The sequence below is a fragment of the Carex rostrata genome, chromosome 25 (genome assembly GCF_964058835.1).
Source record: "Carex rostrata chromosome 25, lpCarRost1.2, whole genome shotgun sequence".
In the NCBI taxonomy this organism is placed as follows: domain Eukaryota; kingdom Viridiplantae; phylum Streptophyta; class Magnoliopsida; order Poales; family Cyperaceae; genus Carex; species Carex rostrata.
Genome location: NC_135942.1, coordinates 5,310,000 through 5,330,873, shown reverse-complemented (window position 1 = coordinate 5,330,873; position 20,874 = coordinate 5,310,000). Strand labels below are relative to the sequence as shown.

At 33.6% G+C, this 20,874-nt stretch overlaps 2 protein-coding genes across 3 annotated transcripts; one reads left to right on the top strand and one right to left on the bottom strand.

Annotated features, from left to right (window-relative positions):
* The first annotated feature begins 633 nt into the window (after positions 1–633).
* LOC144576073 (histidine--tRNA ligase, chloroplastic/mitochondrial-like) lies at positions 634–7,795 on the top strand. 2 transcript variants are annotated; one of them, XM_078326323.1, is made up of 13 exons: positions 634–894; positions 991–1,115; positions 1,224–1,319; positions 1,864–1,952; positions 2,041–2,170; positions 2,453–2,545; positions 2,655–2,729; positions 2,820–2,937; positions 3,040–3,182; positions 4,082–4,210; positions 5,383–5,543; positions 6,392–6,534; positions 7,402–7,795. In XM_078326323.1, exons 1-12 carry the CDS (start codon positions 729–731, stop codon positions 6,528–6,530), a joined length of 1,464 nt encoding a protein of 487 aa, XP_078182449.1. In that variant the 5' UTR covers positions 634–728; the 3' UTR covers positions 6,531–6,534; positions 7,402–7,795. The 2 variants fall into 2 exon arrangements, with proteins under 2 accessions (XP_078182449.1, XP_078182447.1); XM_078326321.1 differs by lacking the exon at positions 7,402–7,795 and having other exon boundaries at positions 635–894; positions 6,392–6,718.
* Positions 6,815–14,346, bottom strand: LOC144576074 (glucomannan 4-beta-mannosyltransferase 1-like). The gene is made up of 9 exons (XM_078326324.1): positions 13,758–14,346; positions 10,035–10,133; positions 9,286–9,538; positions 8,801–8,911; positions 8,587–8,723; positions 8,381–8,494; positions 8,048–8,247; positions 7,413–7,607; positions 6,815–7,212 (listed from the first exon to the last, which is right to left on the bottom strand). Exons 1-9 carry the CDS (start codon positions 14,064–14,066, stop codon positions 7,053–7,055), a joined length of 1,578 nt encoding a protein of 525 aa, XP_078182450.1. The 5' UTR covers positions 14,067–14,346; the 3' UTR covers positions 6,815–7,052.
* Positions 14,347–20,874: the final 6,528 nt, after the last annotated feature.

Sequence of the window (20,874 nt, the reverse complement as noted above, 5' to 3'; positions counted from 1 at the left end):
ATATTCAAATAATTAAATAGGCCGGAAGGAATGGATAGCTGGCCGAAGAAAAGCCGTTTGGTTGCGAAGTAAAGTTAATTCGGATTAAATTTCTTCCTCCAAGTTAAGATAGATTAAAATAATTATGTTTGGTTGGAGTTTGATGGTGTAAAATCATAAAAATAAAAAATAAAATAAAATTATAACATTGTGTTACTCTAATGGTGGGACGCATGTGTGCGGTGGAGTCATAGTAACAAGACTCGCGATTTATTCGCGTTTAATTCTTTTTTTTATGTTATCGAACCGAACTTCGAATAAAACGCAAAAAAACGTATAATATATTTTATTCGCGAATAAAACGCGAATCACGAATTATTCGCGAGACAAATGAAAAAAAAAACGCCAAAATTATTTTTTTATTTTTTATTTTTTTTGGAGATCTTTTTTTGCTTCCTTATTGTACCAAATCATTCCCGAATTATATCCGAATCACAAATTTTTGAACCCACTGAACAGAATCCGAACTTTTCGTTTGTCACTAGTCGAGTATTACTCAACCACTTGTTCCACAGCCAAACATGCCTCAAAAAATTACTATATTCGACATTCAACATACCTCTAGTTCACAGGAAATAATCTCTCCATTTTGGTTAACTGGAGATGATTTATAATAGCTACTTCTTCCGGTCTCTGTAGTTGAAGCCGGGCCTCTCTTATCGCCATTGCCATTCAATCAACAACCAAAAATGTCCGCGGTGCCCACTATCCGTCAACTCCTCGTCCGACCTCGCCTGTGCTCTATCGGTTTAAATTCCTCTTCTTCTCCATTCCTCTCTTATGCTCTATCTCTCCATTGCTGTCCCTCCTCTCTCCGCGTCCTTTCCAGTTCGTCCTCACCTACTCTTACTCATGGTACCACTCTCAACCCATACTCCTCATCTCATTCTTCTACTTCTCATTGATGATTTCAATTTCAGGAACTATAATAAAGCTTATTTCTTTTTGTAGAGGAGGCTGATGGGTCTGTGGGAAAGGGTTCGTCACTGATTGATGTCAATCCGCCACGTGGCACTAGGGACTTCCCACCTGATGACATGAGACTACGCAGTTGGCTCTTTCAAAACTTCAGAGAGGTATTTCTGTGATGTAACATTGCTATTTTTTAGATAGTTGGGGTTGCACCCAAGGTGTTTGTTCTTATGCCTCTGTGGTTTTGTTGTTGGTTATTCTCCTAAGCTAAGGTTTCTCGGATTCTGTCCTTTGAGGAGGTTGATTTCCCAGTGCTTGAATCAGAAGCACTCTTTATAAGAAAAGCTGGTGAAGAGATAACTCAGCAGGTACTTTCTTCCTTCATTTCTTATATTTGTATGTGAAGTTGAAGCTTAGCCTTCAGAGTACTAAAGTACACAAATTCTCTAAATTATCACTTAGTTAGAGTTCATATCTGTGCCTTGAAGATTCATACTTATGCCCTACTAAAATCATTATACTGTATTTTGTGGTCGCTGCGATTGTTGTTCTGTCAAAATGGTTCATCTGTCAGGCAAATGATGTAATGAAACGTAACCAGCATTCTATTGGAAGACCTTAAAATCATTTATTTCAACAACATTGTTGACTAAAAATTATAATTTTCATCTCTTTTTTGAATGAAAATTATGATGATGAGGACCAAAGAATAGAAATTTGAACTTTTAAGGACCAACACATAAATAGAAAATGCACCGCAGACTGCATTTTAACCTTATTAAAATTTCAAATCAGTGCTTTTGATACCAAAGTAGACAGAATTGTGTCTCCTAACTGGTCTATTCAATTATGTCTGAACAAAAAGTTGGTATTTTGTCTGACAAGGTTAACAAAGTGGCATTTTTATCGTAGCTGTACAATTTTGAGGATAAAGGGGGAAGACGTGTTGTGCTTCGTCCCGAGATAACCCCTTCACTGGCACGGCTAGTGATAAAGCAAGGGTACAGTCACACTTCTTCTTTTCGTGGGTTCCTTTTGAAATTTATAAACACCAATATTTACCCTTTTATCTGAAATTTATTTTGTTAGAAAATCTGTGTCCCTTCCTCTGAAGTGGTTTACGATAGGGCAGTGCTGGCGGTATGAAAGAATGACAAGGGGGAGGAGGAGAGAGCATTACCAATGGAACATGGATATTTTTGGGGTTTCTAAAGTTCGGGTACGAATAACTAATTTTTAACTAATGACTCTTTATAATACTAATGAGTTTATTGATCAAGTGTTACTTTTGAGTTATAATTGTCATTTTCCTGGTAAATGCTGGCTGCACAGCCAGAAGTTCGGAGTTTCACATATATAACATTTTTTAAATTCAGTCAAAAGTTGACGGTTAAGGCTGAGGTAAGCAAAAGTATTTCCAGCTGCATTTGACTTGTCCAGTAGTGATTTATGTGATCCTTGACTTCGTTAGTTTGAATATTCTGTACAATTTTCCATACAGGCTGAGGCAGAGCTCATCCAAGCAGTTGTGTTATTATTTGAGAGGCTTGGGATAAAATCGTCAGATGTGGGGATTAGGGTATCTAGCCGAAAGGTTATTTCCTCAATATCTTTTCATTGATCTTATGATTCATGTCCATGTTATCCAGATTTATTTAGACAGGTGTTATCTGTTCTTAGGCTTTAATTATCTTTTTGTACAGGTTTTACAAGCAGTGCTACAGATGTATGCTATTCCAGAAAATCTTTTTACCCAAGTCTGTGTAATTGTTGACAAGGTAAGCTTCTGTCTATTCCATATTAAAATATTATATATTATCTGTTCATGTTGTTTGGTTCATGTACTTACCATTTTTTATGCGTATCAGCTTGGCAAAATTACAAGAGAAGAGATGGAAAAGGAGTTGGTTTCATTAGGTGTTTCAATCAAAGCAGTTAATGGAATAATTGAAGTGCTTTCCCTCAAGTCATTATCGAAGCTTGAAGGTCTTGCTCAACTTTCCTTTTATAATATTCTTTTCCTTTCTTTCTGTTGAAGTTGCAACTTTCTATTTGGTATATAATTTGAGATATCTTTTGTATTTATAGAGGTGTTGGGTTCTGAGGGAGAAGCTGTTTCTGAGTTGAAAAAACTATTTTCTCTTGCCGAGAGCTATGGTTATGCTGACTGGATTTGTTTTGATGCATCTGTTGTTCGTGGCCTTGCCTACTACACAGGAATTGTTTTTGAGGTTTAAACAACTCTATTTTTTTTTTTTAAATATCCATGTACTTAACAGTGCAATGCTTCACACCAATTAAGACAACACTGGCCTTCAAGTGCCATAAACTAAGTCTACTGAGCACCAAAATTGAAGACCAAATGCAATAACGTTGTATTCATTGAGACTTTAAATTTAGGATTAGAAGCTTATGACAGCCTAACATGTGCATATTTTATATTTATGATGTTGTATATGAAATACCAAGGTTAAGTTAGCGTTGGTCCAAAATATTTATTTAGAACAATATTTTGGTTGACCTGACCACCAGTGGGTCAATAAACCCGACAGGTGAGTCAGCAAGTGGTAAGTCGAGTCAACCCTGATATGTAGCAGTTATAACTCAAGCTTTTTGGCTTTGTTTCTTGCTTTTCATTCTTTTTGTATCAAGGAGCTTCAATTAAATTAGGCCTTGGATTGTTTTGTTTTACCTTTTGTTTCTTCTCTTTCTCTTTTTTATTTAAACAAGAAATTATGGCCAGCTAATCTTATTATTTATTTTTATTTTTATTTTCACGGTTGGCTCCGGTGAATCCATTCAGTGTTATATTATCCATAGATGCATTGAAAGAATCTCCTATGAATTTTGACTTTTAAGATTGTTCAAATCTGTTTGTATTGAGCCTCAGTTTATACCCTAATTAACCAAGAGTCGGAATTAAACTTAAATGAAAGCTCAATGAGATATCTCTTAGTGGTAATGATGCATTATGCAGCAGGATTTGTGCTTCCACAACTTACCAGTATTTATCATTACCTGAATACAATTACTGAAAAGGCACTACCATGGGCTATTGAGATCTGACAGTAATGTTCTTGTTATAGCTCTATACCTCTTTTATAACTTCTTTTGAAATTGTATTTGGCAGGCATTTGATAGGCAGGGTAAGTTGCGTGCGATCTGTGGTGGTGGCAGATATGACAGACTACTTTCCACATTTGGCAGTGATGACATTCCAGCATGCGGTTTTGGTTTTGGTGATGCTGTTATAGTTGAAGTAAGAATTTTAGATGAGCGACTCTTCTATTTGTTTATTGAGTGAGGGTATGGTACTATTCATAGCACGGATTGGTCTGTACTATGGATCAATATCTTTGTTTTCAAAGTTCAATTAGTCGATCTGAACCGTCCAACATGATCTCCATATGAAAACGTATTTGCAAACTAAATTTTGCATTTTTTAGAATTTCTTTACTATTTTTTAGATAAGTAGAAAATCAGTACTTTTGAATGGTCTACAATTTTTAGATCATGTGATTTTCTTTTCTACATATCTAAAATAATAGTAAAAAAGTTTGTAAAATATGTAAAATCTGATCTACAAGTACATTTTTATATGATGATCATGTTGAACGGTTTAGATTGACTATATGGACTTTGAAAATGAAGATATTGATCCATGATCAATCCAAGCTATGCATAGTACCATAGCCTCTCTCTTTCATTCTGCATGTGTTGTTTGTTGTGAGGGGGCGGTGATTAATAGGTAAAGGCGGGATTATGTTATTGTGATAGGTGTTGATCCAGATTATGTTTAGTTAGATCACTACAACAACAACAACCAAGTCTTTAGTCCCAAACAAGTTGGGGTAGGCTAGAAATGAAACTCAATCATGGTCACAAGGTGAAGTAAATAGTAATAAAATAATCATAGTAGTAGTACTACTAATAGTAATAATGGTACCACTAATAATAGTAATAATACTAATAATATACTAACTATATTATGCCTACACTGTAGATCGTAAGGCCAAAGTCCTAAGCTCTACGTCCTTGACCCCAAATCCCTAGTCATATGGCCTAAAACCTATAATACTACCCTAAATACGCCAATAATATTTCCTAAGTCGTGGTTCTGCTACGTGAATTGCTAAGTTTTTTTGTTTCTGATATGTCCTTATTTCGTCTTATGCCTAAGATACCGATTAATTGATGCGTTGGCATGAAGTTTAGCCAAATTTTCAATAGTAAAAACAATATAGGTTGATCCATATTGATATTGTTATTTGTAATGGCTATTTACCAGCATTCATCACCCAGCAGAGAGAAGCAAACTAATTGGTACAACAATTGCTTCATTTGAGCAAAGTAGCCCCTTTAATAAAATTTATTAAATTGTATCAGTTCGACTTGTGTTCACAGTTGGTATTATATGTGTTTGTATGGCAGTTGCTAAAGGAGAAGGCGCTATTGCCTGACCTATCACATAAGGTAGATGACATAGTGTTCCCATTAGATGAAGTGTTAGATGGCACTGCATCAAGTATTGCTTCTTCTCTCAGAAAAAAAGGACGAAGTGTAGATCTTGTAGAGGATAAGCGTCTCAAATGGTTAGTATCAATTATAACTCACTATATATCTCTAGATTTAGCTTGTTTTATGGGAAATTGTAACTCAGTTCCTCATATACTATGTTATGTTAGAAGTTCATACTTGTATTATGACTTCAAGAAGAGGAACTTCAAAGAAAACAACACAATGTTCCTTACAACTGCAAAACAAATTTAAGACGACCAATTTCTCAGCATTTACAAAAGCAAAAAATGCTCTATAATTTTTGGAGGAAGCTTTGAAAAATGATTCTTGTTTTCTTTATCATTATTTTAATCTCCAAGACTTTAGTATACTTATATATGGTTAACAGTGAAGCCTCATGATTACCAGGAGCAAGTTACCATGTAAGCCACACCATTTAAGTTCAAATATGATAAAAAAAAAAAGAAATTGAAATAATGGTACATGTGTCCTCTTCAACATGGTTAATTGTCAACTACAAGTGCATTTATGCCAATCTATAGCTTAAAACTGGCTGAAATATAGAGTAAATGTTCCACTATTTGCTTATTTGACGGATAATAGATTACAGTGACTTGATTGAGATGACAAAATTTTGTGCATGAGAGGGATGAACAAACTGCAATAGCTAATTTGTTATATGATTTTACCTGTAAGCCTTTTATCTTTGTCATTGAATTAGTCTTGAGTCTTGACTGCCTGACTGATTATCGGGGTATATCTATATACTTCTTAAATAGTGTGATGCCTTTTTTTTCCGTAAGTTTAAATGTTCCAAGCATTTTTTGCAATTTCTGGATCCTCTAAGGTTTATCTTTTCAAATATTTGTAATAAATTCAAGAAAATGTAATTTGTTTTGGTATTTTTTAATTTTATTAATAGGGTTTTCAAGCATGCAGAACGGATAGGGGCAAGCAGGCTTATATTGGTAGGTAATTCAGAGTGGGAGAGAGGTGCTGTTCGGGTAAAGAACCTATCCACTAGAGAAGAATTTGAGGTTAAAATTGATGAGCTTGACTAATTTTGTAAGTAAATTTATTTTTCTTGATATATCCAATTTTTAATTATACAAGATTGCTAAATTTTATTGTATAAGGGTACTAGTTGGGTTGATGAATAGCTATATCATACTTTCGCAGTAATTTTCTTGTTTATGACATACTAGATAATTTCCTTGCTTGGTAAGAATAATTTTGCCACCATCTGCAATGGTCTGTGTTTTTGACTTATTAATTCTAATGCAATAATCAACAGGAACATTTGATAGATTTACAACAGAAGAAATAAGAATCACTGAAATGCCATTTATGTGTTCTAGCATTATTTTATTGATCACAAAGCACACATAATTTTTACACTTACTAATACAAATATAAGATTGAACAAATTAAATTTAAAGAACTGAACTATTTTGTCTGCTCAAACCCTATATATATAATTTATTCTTGAGGAAAAGGAAATTAGAGATGCTGAACCTTCTTCGAGCTTCATCCATACATTCTCCAGCAAAGAGACTGTCACTTTTTTTTTTCCTGAGTTCACTTTAGCTGGGCATAAATGTACCCACATATCCAAACCCTACAATGAAGGCTGCTCCAGCTTGGAAAAATAAGTACACATAAAAATGATCACGACCATACACGACATCATAAATCGCACAAAATAGCAGGTAGCATCCCATGATTATCTCCAACATGTGAATCCTGTGGTTATATGGAGCAACTTGTTAATTAGATCTGTAACATACTAACTCAAAGAATATATAGGAGTCAATGTATCTTAAAACAATTTATTTAAGGAATAATGTGACCTAACCATTTGAAGTTGGATGTCGATGTATCCTAACTTTCTGTGCTAAATATTTAAGAGTGATTATTTGTTTGTGCTGTTAGCTCATTTTTACCTTTCTCCAAGGCGGAACCGAGGTCGTTTTAGCCATTTAGACTGAGCTTTTGTTTTAGCCGCGTTCCCGAGCTTCTCTGTGACAACCCACTCATTGACACGATTGGCTTCAAGGAGCCCAATTATGGTCGCCTTAGAGCGATGCATAGACATGACATTCTCAAAGAGGATCCAAAATATTAGCAAATGGAAGGACCTATTGCAAAGAGAAAGCCACAGTTACATGAAACATTCTGCAAGTTAAGTTATATAGCATGCTTGGAAATTCCCCTTCTTTTACTAACCTTCGCGCATACCATGCACAACTCTAACAAAAAAATATAGTTCACGTGTAAGACTTCATAAAAATAATTTATGGTTAAGTAGTATTCTTAATTAGGATTACATCCAGTTTACCAGTATCTGTCATTCTGTTTCAGCTCCTGCTTTATATTTTATTAACTATATTGAATATTATGTTTTTATTGTAAATACGAGTACAATATGCCTCAATGAATTTAACGACGCATAAATTTAGTCCTAATTGACCCAAGTTGTGAATTTTTGGTCAATGGAGAAAATAGTTTGCAGCCTTGGAGTACAGAACAGAAAACGAATGAACAATTGTAGATAGTATAAAACTAAAAATAAGCATACCTTGGAGTACAGATGGCATTGAGTATGCTAATAGTTGATGGAATATAAATGGCAATGTACTTTGGGAGATGTAGTTCAGGGACCAGCACACATGTCGGAATAATGATGCAATAAAAGAAGAAGGTGACGAAGTGTGCAATTATTTTCCTCACAAAGAAGAAAGCATACAGCACATGAAATTTCTTTAAGAGCGACACCCTCTGTGATAATTGAAGTCAAAAGGGTTTAGTGTAGATAGAAATATAACAAAAAATGATGAATTAGTTTAGTTAAGGAGATGATTATTCTATGATTTTATTAGAAAAATCATGAAATGAAAAACATTATACGTACCTCACACTGTAATATCTCTTTGAACATTTTTCGGAACAAATTGGCAGGGCCACACGACCATCGGTGTTGCTGATAGCGATATGCTTTAAATGTACTTGGCAGTTCATTTTTCACCTAATAGAAGGTTTCTGTGTTAAAGCAATTCCCCTTGTACAATTTAATAAACTCTACATTAAACAAATTTGTGTACTAATATGTTGTCTCACCAATAAATCTCCAACAAAAACAAACTTCCAACCCTTGAGGCTAGCTCTGACAGCCAAGTCCATATCTTCAACTGTTGTTCTTTCTTTCCATCCACCAGCATCTTTCAGAGCTTCTATCCTCCAAACACCAGCAGTTCCTAGCGACATGATTCAGAATGCATGGTTAGATTTTAGCAAAGAAAGTAAGATTTGTGCTAAAATTGAGGATACATACCATTGAAACCAAAGAAAGAATATGTTGAAGATCCAACTTCTTGTTCGACACCAAAATGATAGTCCAGAGACATCTCTTGGAGACGCGTCAACAAGCACTCATTTGCATTTACTACAAAAGAGGAAACCGATTGATTAAAATATTTAATTCATGGACTCTTTACTGGTGAAAATACTATGATGTAATTTTTTTCTGTAAAATTTTGCACTTCAGTAGAATTCTACTTTCAAAATTAATTGAACATGTCCAACAACATTGTTTTCTTTAATCAAAAGTAATAGCATTCTATAAGTCAAGATAAATATCAGATTCCCCAAAATTCATTTGATTTGTATTTCGGCTCCATTAAAACTTGTACATTTTCAAATGATAAGAACGGGGAAGATAAAGTACGTGGAACGTATTAACTTCTGCAATTGTATAAAATTTGTATTTGTTAATATTCAGCAAGACAATATATCAGTATATAAAGTTTGAAAATTCACCAAATTTCCACCGAGCTTGTACTAAAGCCAAATCATGATTGCTAAGAAGAAAAGGAATAGTTCTCCACAAGAAGTCTGGTTCGGGCTGGAAGTCCGCGTCAAAAATTGCCACATATTCACAATCTTTAACGTAACACTTCCTTAGTCCTTCACGCATGGCTCCTGCTTTGTAGCCATTCCTGTTGCTTCTGTTCTCATATTTTATATTTACTCCTTTGCTTGCCCACCTCTGGCATTCAGACTCTACCAGCTCCTGTTAATTTATAAGTTAAATAAGGAACGATCAATTATAATTGATGCACGCAACTGTTTGTCCGTGGATGTAGATTACTTCTACAAGGCTACTTTGGTGTGTATTTGCTATTATATTGTTATATATATGTATTTATCAAATGCCCATACATCGTAGTAGGATGACACAATTTAAAAATAGATGGCATATAATTGAAGCTATAATGAGAAGTAGAACTCTTACCTCTCGTTACATTATAAGACAAAGTCACCAAGCATAATTGAGTCGTGTTTTTTCTATTGGTTTTGTGTGTGCGTATGCCTGATATTTCTACTTCACCAGTAAGTAAAAGTCAATGTGGTAATTTCTTTTAAAGTTTTTGCAGAAATGGAATCCAGAACATCAAATAGTACAGTCCATCTAATATGTACTAGGAGGTGTGATAACACTAATCAGAGTATATCAGTATACAACAAATTCCCTTTTGTTTGAAAAAATGGTTTAAATTCTTTCTTACCCTAATGATATGATCTGTGGAATCATCGAGGATTTGGATTACAATCTTATCGAAAGGCCAGGAAAGCCCACACGCTGCTCCAATTGATAAACGGTAAACCTACAAAAAGAAAATAGTTAGAACATAAGCAGCTGCAAAGAAGGTTTTTAACATATAAAATGTAAAAGTATAAGAGTTAGACAAGTTGGAATTGCTCCAGCTTAATCCAAAATAGGCACCCCAGTTGAAATATGTTAATGAAATTCCAGTCATATGGAGGATGTATACAATGTGTACTGACTTTGCATCTGACATTGGACATGAAGTCGAAATATAAAGAAAAGATTCATGAATAAGTGAATAACTCTAATGACTCTAGTATTACTTCTTTTATTTTTTTATTTTTTTATTTTTCTGTGAAGGCTTCTGGATTTGATATTAGAAGCTCTTTTCCCTATTCCTTTTCACTTTATTTTCTACATATATACTGTCCCAATGTGGTATAGAATAAAACATAATTATATTGTAAAGAAGTGCATCACTAGAAATGTGCATAATTTCTACCTTCATAATTAATTTATTAGAACCATTTTTCCCTATTTCTTTTTACTTCATAAAAGAAAGTGTATGTCTTAGACCAATCTACATCACTGACTCTAATCTAACTAACCCAGGAATTAGTTAATGTTCAATAAATTTTTGTCAGAAATTAGCTAATATAACCCTAGATGCAGTAAGAGGACACCCATAGCTTAAATTTTAAACAAAAAGAGTCCCCTACAGATTCTTCACAAAATAACAAGCCTTGTACCATGCACCATCTTCAGCACTCACAACCCACAAAGAAGTAAAGAAAAAAAAAACAGAGCAATTAAATTATCAAGAATCTTAATTGACTTTATTTTTTAAGAAAGTCAAGTTTTTCATTCAATAGCAGGGGCACGTTAACGGAATAATTTCATGATTGATAAAGTACTTTAACCAATTCGAATACCAGTAACTCCTTGTTTACTTTGTAATTAAGTACAGCACAAAGTTCCAATTTTTGTTTACTCGAGTAGTGGACTCACAATTCTGCGAACAGAGACAAATTAAGTTATCTCCGTTGCAAGATATACACTACCTCCCAAACAAGTGCGTCGTGTAGCCATAGTCAACTAACCATATATGTGTGTTGATAACATATCTTTTGTATTCGGATGTTAACTCTTGTGTATCTTCTGTACGATTCGAGAAAATACAAAACTACGACAAATAAAGTTATTCAAAAGACCTTTCCACCAAAACTGGAAACCAAGGACTTGTGTAGTTGTGGTAGGCATTAAATATACAAAATCAGGTATACTGAGTTGTTCAATTGTCTCAATCTAAGAACACTTTAATAGTGGCTAACTAAAAGTTTCAGATAGCTTGAATTAGTAAAGAGAAATCAACCTAACTTTAAGAAAATACCAAAATAAGAAAGAAACTATTCAAAATCTCCTTTCATCAGAAATAGAAACTAAGAGTTTGTGAAATAGTGATAATAATTAATTATATCCAAATAAGGTATTTTAAATAGTTCAGTTGTCTCAATCTAAGTACATTTTAATGTCTATTAATTCAACCAAATTTTTTGGACACCATGAATTAATCAATTAAAGCATTACCTCAGTAAAATAAATCAACCTAACTTCAAGTTATCAAACTATGACAAATCTGTTTTCTTTTAAAAGAAAGGATGGTGGAGGAATATATATCTTGCTATGTTAAGCATAACAAGTTAGGAACAAAGAAAGCACCAGGGAATTTCCAGCTTAAAGTAAATTGTCGTTTGCTGGCGCAAGGGACAATTTTATATGTGTGTCAAAATCTGGCAGAAATTTGCGTTTCCTTTTTACCAGTTATATATGTTTACTCAAAGCAATAGTAAGAGAAATACATTTATGAATAACTATCTTAATTCTGAACTGAGGTGTATGTACAATTGAAGGCATGCTTAAGGTTAATAACTATGAAACATGGTCTATTAACAGACTTAAGACCTCAGAAATTCTCCGAAACAGATACTAATTAAAGGCTCATCGGTTATGACCAAGAGCTGCGAAGTGCTTTATAGTTTTCCTCTGTAAAAGAACCAAAATGTATCTTCTACCTTCAAATTTCAAGAGAACTCAATTCTTCAGACAAATTTGTGGTTTAACATCAAATGATCTATCAATTGCACTACTAGTTGAAGATAAATCTATTTGTTTTTATTAAAATGGACTAATTACATTTGACCTCTCCTTTCAGTGTTGGGGTTGACATCTGTCCTACTGAAATCAACCTTACGCACAACGTGTTAAAGAGAAATTAATAATGATATGGATGCCAGCTCAATTTAATTTGTCGGTAACGAAACGGCTAACATTTTGCAAACGGGTCAACATTTGGAGATTATTCCGTTTCACTTCCCTTAATCACTTTAACTATTTCATGTCAACAAAGTAAAAGCAGAAGCAGAAATGTTGGAAAGAAAACACAACTGCAATGTTTAACTAAATGGAGTGTAGAACATGAAATTATACTAATAATTAAGACTACTAAATATTATAGGCAAAATATATTATGTATATTTCTTCATGGTGATACTCTGAGAAGAAAAGCTTAATTTGAGATTGAAGAAAGAATCCAAACTTCTTGAAGTGAGAATTATATTACTGGTTTTTCATATTTAAACATATACAAGGGATTGATATTCACACAAAAAACTTGTTACTATCACAATACATTTCAAAATTTTAATTTTGTGGCCAAATTTGTCCTTCAATTATCTTCTATACATGCTTTCATTTTTCTTCTTTGTTAGTAAATCTCCTAATGCCTGATTCTTAATTATTCAAATTTCCTAATTTGCTGTTTGCATTCTTGAAAATATACTTTGACCATATATAAGAGATATTTTTTTTTTGCTTATTTTCTTAGCATCAGCAATTACTCAGATAATAATTCTCTGATTTTTTTTTGCTAAAATAGTCAAGTATCTGTTAATAATTCTTTAAAACAAAAGTTTGAATCATTCTCACAGTCTCTGCTCTTGTAATTACAAGATTGAATCTTCAATACAATTTGCTTTCAAGGAAATTACAAGAAACAATTTTTACTATAAAAGAAATTTTATTCTTAAAAGGAATGGAACCATTGTTAGAGAAACTCAATGAGAGGCAAATGTGTCCAATATATTGAATACTATTAGAAATTTTATGTTGGTAACAAAAATTATGGTGGTAATAGCACTTCCCAGTTTTTCATTGTTTAAGCTTTGCATAATTAACGATGTCGAAACTCGAAAGGGATAACTTTAGTTCAAATATAAGTAAGAGAATTGCACAACCGTGGGGGAGGCGAAGGCCGGCCAGGCTACGCCTATTTTCCACTAAACCATTGTCAACGGACACGACAAATTATTTTGATATAAAAGCAAATTAAAACTACTGATTCAGGAAAGATATAAAAGCAGAAGTTGCAAACTGAAAAAATTATTAATTAATTAATCTGTCGTATGATAAATTACCTCAGTATCATCATGAATAGGAGCTAGAGAAGTATTTGTCTCTGTATAAATTGTGCATAAAAATTTAAACCCAATTTTGGATTAATTGATGTTTGGTTTAATTAAAAGTTAAAACTTCAAATAGGAATCAAACAAGTTAATAATTAAGCTCCTTAATTACTTTTGAATGAAATCAGAAATATTAGAAACCAAATTAATAATAGACTTACCTCTCTCTCGTTGAACATGGGGATTTGCACCAAAACCCTGGGGTGGGTCCCACGGTCTTCAATTTCCTTCCTCACTGTGTCAAGCTTTAGTTTGTACTTGGTATACCTCTTCTTCCTCAAAACCTTCACACAGACGATCACAATTGCCATATAGACTCGTTCCACAAACAACATCACAGACATAGCGGCGCAAAGGTACACCGCAAGCTGCAACAGTGGCACGACCACAGAGCCACGCAACCCACTCCATGCATTAGCCAAGCTCTCAATTAACCCTACTTGTCTCTCCTTGAATGTGAGCTCTCTCATTAGATTGGATTGGAATATTGGTTTCTATTTATTTTATATTTTCTTGGGTTTTGTGCTTCGTTTTTTTTTATTTTTTTATTTCTGTTTCCTTGTTTGGTTTCAGGTTTGATTGGGGAGGGGAGGCGGTGCGGTGAGGACTATGAAAGGATCAGGGTAAGTGTGCACAAGAGGAAATTGGGGGTGCCACTAAATATATTGGGGATATTTAGAGAGAGAGGAAAGTTGATGAAGTGGAAGGGAGACACGCTTTGCATGCAGAATAGGTGGGCGTTACCGAATGTAATGGTTTTCAGCATAATTTGAGATTTTGGCTTTCCTAGTTTCCTTGGTTTGGGTTCCATCTTTTATTATTTTATTTTCTCTCCAGTGTAACTGAACTGGAGAAGTCCACTAAAATGAAATTGTCGTTAGTTATTTTGTGTTTCATCCTAATCTTTGATTTTAATCGGTGGCTAACTGTACTATTGATATACTAAATTACAAGTGGAAATGATATATATGTACTTCCGTTACTTAATACAGAAGTGTATTAGTTCATCCATAGCTGTTGAAATGATCTTATTTTGTGCCTATCCGTGTCATTTTTATGTGGCTAGTCAAGACTTTTAGCCTTAAAAACAAGTTATTATCTTGCATAGGTGCATGCATTGCCTGATTAATCGCACTAATGGAACGGGATCATTATTGAAATATAAGTATTTGGTTTTCCGAAGTTTAGGTTAGTTGTATCATCATGTACATGATAACTATAACTGTGTAGTGTATGTGCGTGGGAATCGGCAGCGCCGAGACGGGCTGAATCAGATCAAATTTGATCTGATGATAGATTAGAGTCATCTGATTCGCATCAAGATTCATGCTAACAATTGTGTAATTCGTGGAGATGAAGTGTTTACGAATCTTAATGCATAATGAATGACTTCAACCAAGCATCAGACCGCCCCCGCATATCCTACACATGAGGGTAGAATCTTAATGCAGATTTTTTTTTTATTATTATAAAAAACAGTGATTTCTAAAACTTTATGAAAAATTGTAAAACGAAAAATTCAAAAATATCAAATTCGGACATATCAAGCCATTTTAATATGAATAACATGTTGAGCACTTCAGATTAACTATTTTAATTTTGAAAATTACAAAAGCCATGGTAGTACCAAGATCTTGATCATACCACTTTGATCTTAACCAATATATATGCAGTAAGTTGCTGCAGATATATTACACATATGCTGGCCACAAAAGATCCATTCTTTCGCTCTGCAAATGGAATAAATTTTCTAGATTTCTGTGTACTTTAAATGGCGCCGACTGTATCGTTGAGTTTACCAAGCAATTAATTACTGGTTTTGATTTTAATCTGTGGTTAATGGCACTCAACAGAATACCAAATGAGCAATTTATTGAAGTGGCTTCTTTTACATTGAACAAATAGATATAGTCATATAATTAATTTAAAATGAGAACCATTACAGCGATACGGTCATCTATGTATGCTGATCAAAACATTAATTAAGGCATGTTAATTTTTCTTTGCTTTTTTTTAATCTTTAGCCATATGATATATTGAAAAACAAACAAAGAATTATTATTTGAGGCGAGTTTAAATAAGGTCATGAGGTTGTCATCAAATACGAGGTTCAAGTATCTCTATATTTTATGTGACTCCATCCTACTTATCTTTTTTGATTTTCTAATAATAATTATTTTCAAATTATATGTCAAATAAAACTATTAGATATTATCTTTATTATTTTCTCTACTAGTACATAAAAATTACTAACTTTTCGATTTAAATTTTATATAAATCAATAAGTTAAAATATTAACATCCATAATTTATCTACATCGGTATATTTTTACAAGCCTTTGATGGAGGTTGGCTAAGATCAAAGTGGTAGTTCCTGAGCTTTGGTGCTACCAATTCGTTTTTTAATTTTTAAAGTTCAAAACGTCGATCTGAACCGTACAAGTTGTTCTCCATATTAAATTGTGCTTGGAGACCAAATTTTATATTTTTCTAAATTTTTTTACTATTTATTAAGCCACTTTGAAAACAGCTGATCCAACGGTGGCTTCTGATTTTACTGTTTTGTTAAGCCACCATTGGATCAGGGATTTTCAAAGTGGCTTAATAAATAGTAAAAAAATTCAGAAAAATGTAAAATTTGGTCTTCAAGCACAATTTAATATGGATAACAACTTGAACGGTTCGGATCGACGTTTTGAACTTTGAAAATTGAAAAATGAATTGGTAGCACCAAAGCTCAGGAACTACCACTTTGATCTTAGCCAACCTCGCCTTTGATATTTATAAAACAAAATCTAAGTATCGTAACCTTTTATGCTTGTATAAAAAAAATAAAAAATAATATAGATCATATCTAATAATTTTATTTTAATATTTCAATTTTAAATTTTAAGTTATTTTAATTTTCAAACTGAACGCATGATAGAGACACAAAAATAAAAGCATTTGAGTCCTCCTCATCAAATATTAGATAATAAATTAAGTTTCTAATGATCTCCTGTACATTCTTTACCATGATGCTTGTACATTAATTTTTTTCTTGATTTTAATGAAATTATTCGAAGTAGGGGAAGTCTACTTTCCTAAAAAAAATTATCAGAGATTTTATTTTAGATTGTAGACTTTGCCTATTAATTTTAGTAAATCAAAAATAAAAATATCTATACAAGATAAAAGGGATAAAAAAAATAAAAAAAATGCAAGCACACTTCACATATATTTTAATATTAACCAAAATCCTAAACTACAACATAATTCGTCTGTATATAATGGAGAAATTGCCAACCCCTCCGTAACGAGTACCGCTTAACCGTACCGGATTACATTGATTGATGCAATATGACCCAATACATGCACAAGGCGATGCTTCTGCAGCTATCTGACACAAAAATCTCAAACCGTAAAATGAGGGTAATCCTCTACAATATACAAATCCCACGACTCCGTAGGACATCGGCAATAGTAGTTTTGGATGAAGGGAGGGGATTTGAGAGAAAGAGAAAGAGAAAGAGGGAGTCGAACCATGCCATAGCTGGTAACAAATCTTGCTATTGGAACTCTGGAGAAAAACGTGTTTGTGTTAAAAGCAGTGTTCTAAATAGTGCGCTATGGCAACGCAATAGTAGTACTATAGTGTTTTTGAATCTTAAACGCTAAATTATGAGATAAAAGTGCACTATTTCAGCTACGACCGCTATATATATAGCGATAATAGCGGTCCGCTATTTGCACTACATGCTACGTGCTATAGCGTCAGCGTTGGAAGGGATAGAAGAAGAAGTAGCCGTTGAGGCTAAGTTTGAAGTGCCCAAACTAGATGAGAAAAGAAAGAAGATAGAAAGAGGAAGTGGGCTTAACGGGCCAGAGTCAATTATATTGAAGAGAATATTGGATTGTTAGCGAGTGAAGCTGAAAATGAGAATGTTGAGCCACTGATGATTGGAACCCACCTAATCAGAGTCACTCACGCAAAGAAGCAGGAAAAGGGTAGTTATGTTGGAGGGGACCACTCGCGTTATCGTTGCGTGATCTCCATTATCCCAGGACTAGAGAACAAGAAGACTTGAGAGGGATGTGTCCATGAGGTTCTAAACTGGAGGGGTGTCCAATTCAAGGAACCTTATCGTTAGTGTCTTTTGTTTCAGCAGTTGATTTTCTTTTTTTCTTTTATTTGCAAATTAGATGCCAGCTATGACTGGATATATATGTTCTCAGTTGTTTTCATTGTTTATCATCGAAGTTGTAATCTCTAAAAAACCCTAGCAGACTCTCTTATGCTTTTATGCAATTTTAATCCCAAAATCTTTCTTATTTCCCATTTACCAAATTTCTTATCATTATCCCAAAAATTAGTATAGCTTACTTCAATCCAGGTCATCACATATAGCGCACGTTATACTACATATGGTTTTATTTAAGGCTCAAATTGGGACTTTTTTAAGGATCAATTTTTTCGAGGTCCAGATTGTTTATGCTTTTAAATAGAAAAAGATAGATAGTTTTATGCTATAATGCTTAGGTTTTTTCGAACAAAAAAAGATATAGTTTATGCCATGATACTTATATTATTTTGAATGGTAAAAAATAGATAATTTATGATAGAGATATTTTGAATAGCAATTTGAATTTTGTATTGGTTCAATATGAATATTCTAATTCCTTAATCAATTTTGTGTTACTTATCACTCTATGAGACTTTAGATAATGTTGATAATTAATAGAAATATTAAACATAATTTTTTAAACAAGAAATGCTATGTAAGATAGCTTTCGCTGTGGCTACACTATTCGCGATAGTGTTTTTTTAGCCTTTACACGATGATGCGATAATCGTTATTTAGAACTTTAGTTATAAGAAAAGAAGAGAGTTTAGACGAAGAAGAAAGACAGGAGAGAGGAGAAGAGGTCATGAGAAGGAGATGGTGGCGCGGAGGGTGACAAAATCAATGCTATACGTATTATACAAATCTAGACAAAAAACAAGTGAACACAATCAAATTAAAAGTTTCACAAATGCTTGCTTAATTATAAAACTATTTTGTTGACCTGTAAGATCTTTGATTTTCAAATTAGAAGTTTCATGCATGAATGAAACTATTTCAATCAAATCCCTGACTCATAATGAAATTCGGTATCAAACGGCTCGAAAGCTTTCCGATGAATACAGGGAATCAGATCTCCTGTCCCCTGGGGTGCAGAAAATTCCCGCCCCCAGAGTCACTGCGGGGTGAGCCCGGTTACTGTTAAAGGGTTTAGGGTTAAAATAGTTTTGGGTTTAGGTTTTAATGGGGACCCACTCTGCAGTGACTCTGGGAGCAGGAATTTTCTGCCCTCAGAGGATCAGTTCCTGAATACAGATGGTCAATCAGTTCTGTATGCCAGTATATATACAGGAGGAACAAGAAACTGGGACATTGAGTGCCTTGACCAGAAAAGACAAAAATGTCAAACTACAAAAGATCGTGTGTGGCAGCCTGCTGACTTCCACCCTTTGTGGCAGTCTTGACCAAACAAATAATTCGGGTTCAGTTCTGCGAGATCAAAAATTTGTGATTCAAGTATAATTCGGAAGTGATTCAGTACAATAAGGAAGCACAAAAAAAATTAAAAAAAATTGGCGTTTTTTTTTCATGTGTTTCTCGTGAACAATTTGTGATTCTCGTTTTATTCAGAGTTCAGTTCGAAAATGTCAAAAAAACGAATAAAACACAAATAAAACACGAATATATCGCGTATATTGTTACTGGACAACAGCATAAACATGGATGCCTGTAATTAATAAGGTGAAAATGATAGTGATTGTCAGAATAAATACATTAGGGTAAACGAAAAGGAAGAAAATTATTTACGTAAATACAAACGGATCTAACAAATTAAGTAGATTGTGGATGCGTCCTTCGAAATAAATTTTTACTGTTTCACAATTCATTGGTATACATCTTTTTTTCTTTTCTTTTTTCAGTCCCTGGGCTCAATATTTTTGCTAAATATTAGCATTATACTTTGTGGCACGTACTATTATGTCGGTCAAGATAGTTATTTGCTATATATGGCAGAATTTAATCAATTGGGATTTCAAAATTATTTTAATAAAAAAATATAAATTGGACATGAATAAAATAATTCCTCCCTTGAAACTTAGCCAACCCACCGGCCACTAGTGTTTATCTTTGCATCACAAAATCTGATCCATCAAAGGACCAAAGACAAAATGGTATAGTTAGAGGAATTAAATGAAGGACAAAGATACATGTCAACTCTCTGCACGTATGCATATCACCCCTATGATGGCACCATAACCATTTGTCTATTTGCCTCTTCCTAGCTCCCTCTCCTTTGGATAACTTTCAAGATAAATTTCAAGAGAAATATATATATACATATATATATATATATGAGGAGGGATCGGATGACACCGTTTTTTGGTGATATTAGATGACACCGTGCATTTTCAAAATTCAAACAGTCGATCCAAACCGTTCAACTTGATGGATATGTTAAAATGTGCTTGCAGATCAAATTTTACATTTTTCTGAATTTTTTTAGTATTTATTAAGATGGGTACAAAAATTCAACGGTCTGAATATAGCGATATTGTTAAATACTTAATAAATAGTAAACAAATTCATAAAAATATAAAATTTGATCTGCAAGCACATTTTAACATATCCATCAAGTTGAATGGTTTGGATCAACTGTTTGAGCTTTGAAAACTTTGAAAATGCACAATGTTATTCGATGTCATCAAAAAAGGGTATCATCCGATCCCTCCTCTATATGTGTGTGTGTGTGCACGCGCACGCCTCTTTATGATCTTTGAGTACAGCTCATGGTGTATTGGATGCCAGAGAGCTAGCTTAATGGGAATTGGAGAAGTAACCAAAGAAAATGGTGTGCCGAAATAACTGTCTCACAAAAGTTTTTCATTACTATTCAAGCCGTTGACCAGTTACCCTTTCTTGCGCGCCATTGTATATGCACCGTTGTTTTTTCCAAATTTTGTAATGTTAAATTGGTTCAAAAAATTTAGTGCCAGATATAAGTTTAACCAATACATATCTCAATCCCTCTTCCTAGAGATGTAACGCTATTCAGGTGCAAAACTGTGATTTGTATGAGTTGTACAAAGAAGCCTTCTGGTTTCAGAGTCCGCATCGTCTGCATTAACTCAAAAGAGCATCTTTTGAGTTAATAAATATCAGCTGTCCGATCGTAAACGGAGCCAATCCGGTCTCCGCGTAAAACATAGGAGAATCTTTAATATTAGTGCGGATTTAAT

Excerpts from the sequence above, each read along its gene's own strand:
- LOC144576073 (XM_078326323.1), top strand. The coding sequence starts at position 729 with ATGTCCGCGGTGCCCACTATCCGTCAACTCCTCGTCCGACCTCGCCTG. Across the intron at positions 2,938-3,039 it reads GTCATTATCGAAGCTTGAAG|AGGTGTTGGGTTCTGAGGGA; the intron begins GTCTTGCTCAAC and ends TTGTATTTATAG. Across the intron at positions 4,211-5,382 it reads GTGATGCTGTTATAGTTGAA|TTGCTAAAGGAGAAGGCGCT; the intron begins GTAAGAATTTTA and ends TTTGTATGGCAG.
- LOC144576074 (XM_078326324.1), bottom strand. The coding sequence starts at position 14,066 with ATGAGAGAGCTCACATTCAAGGAGAGACAAGTAGGGTTAATTGAGAGC. Across the intron at positions 8,248-8,380 it reads AAGAGATATTACAGTGTGAG|AGGGTGTCGCTCTTAAAGAA; the intron begins GTACGTATAATG and ends CAATTATCACAG. Across the intron at positions 7,213-7,412 it reads CGGTTCCGCCTTGGAGAAAG|GATTCACATGTTGGAGATAA; the intron begins GTAAAAATGAGC and ends ATATAACCACAG.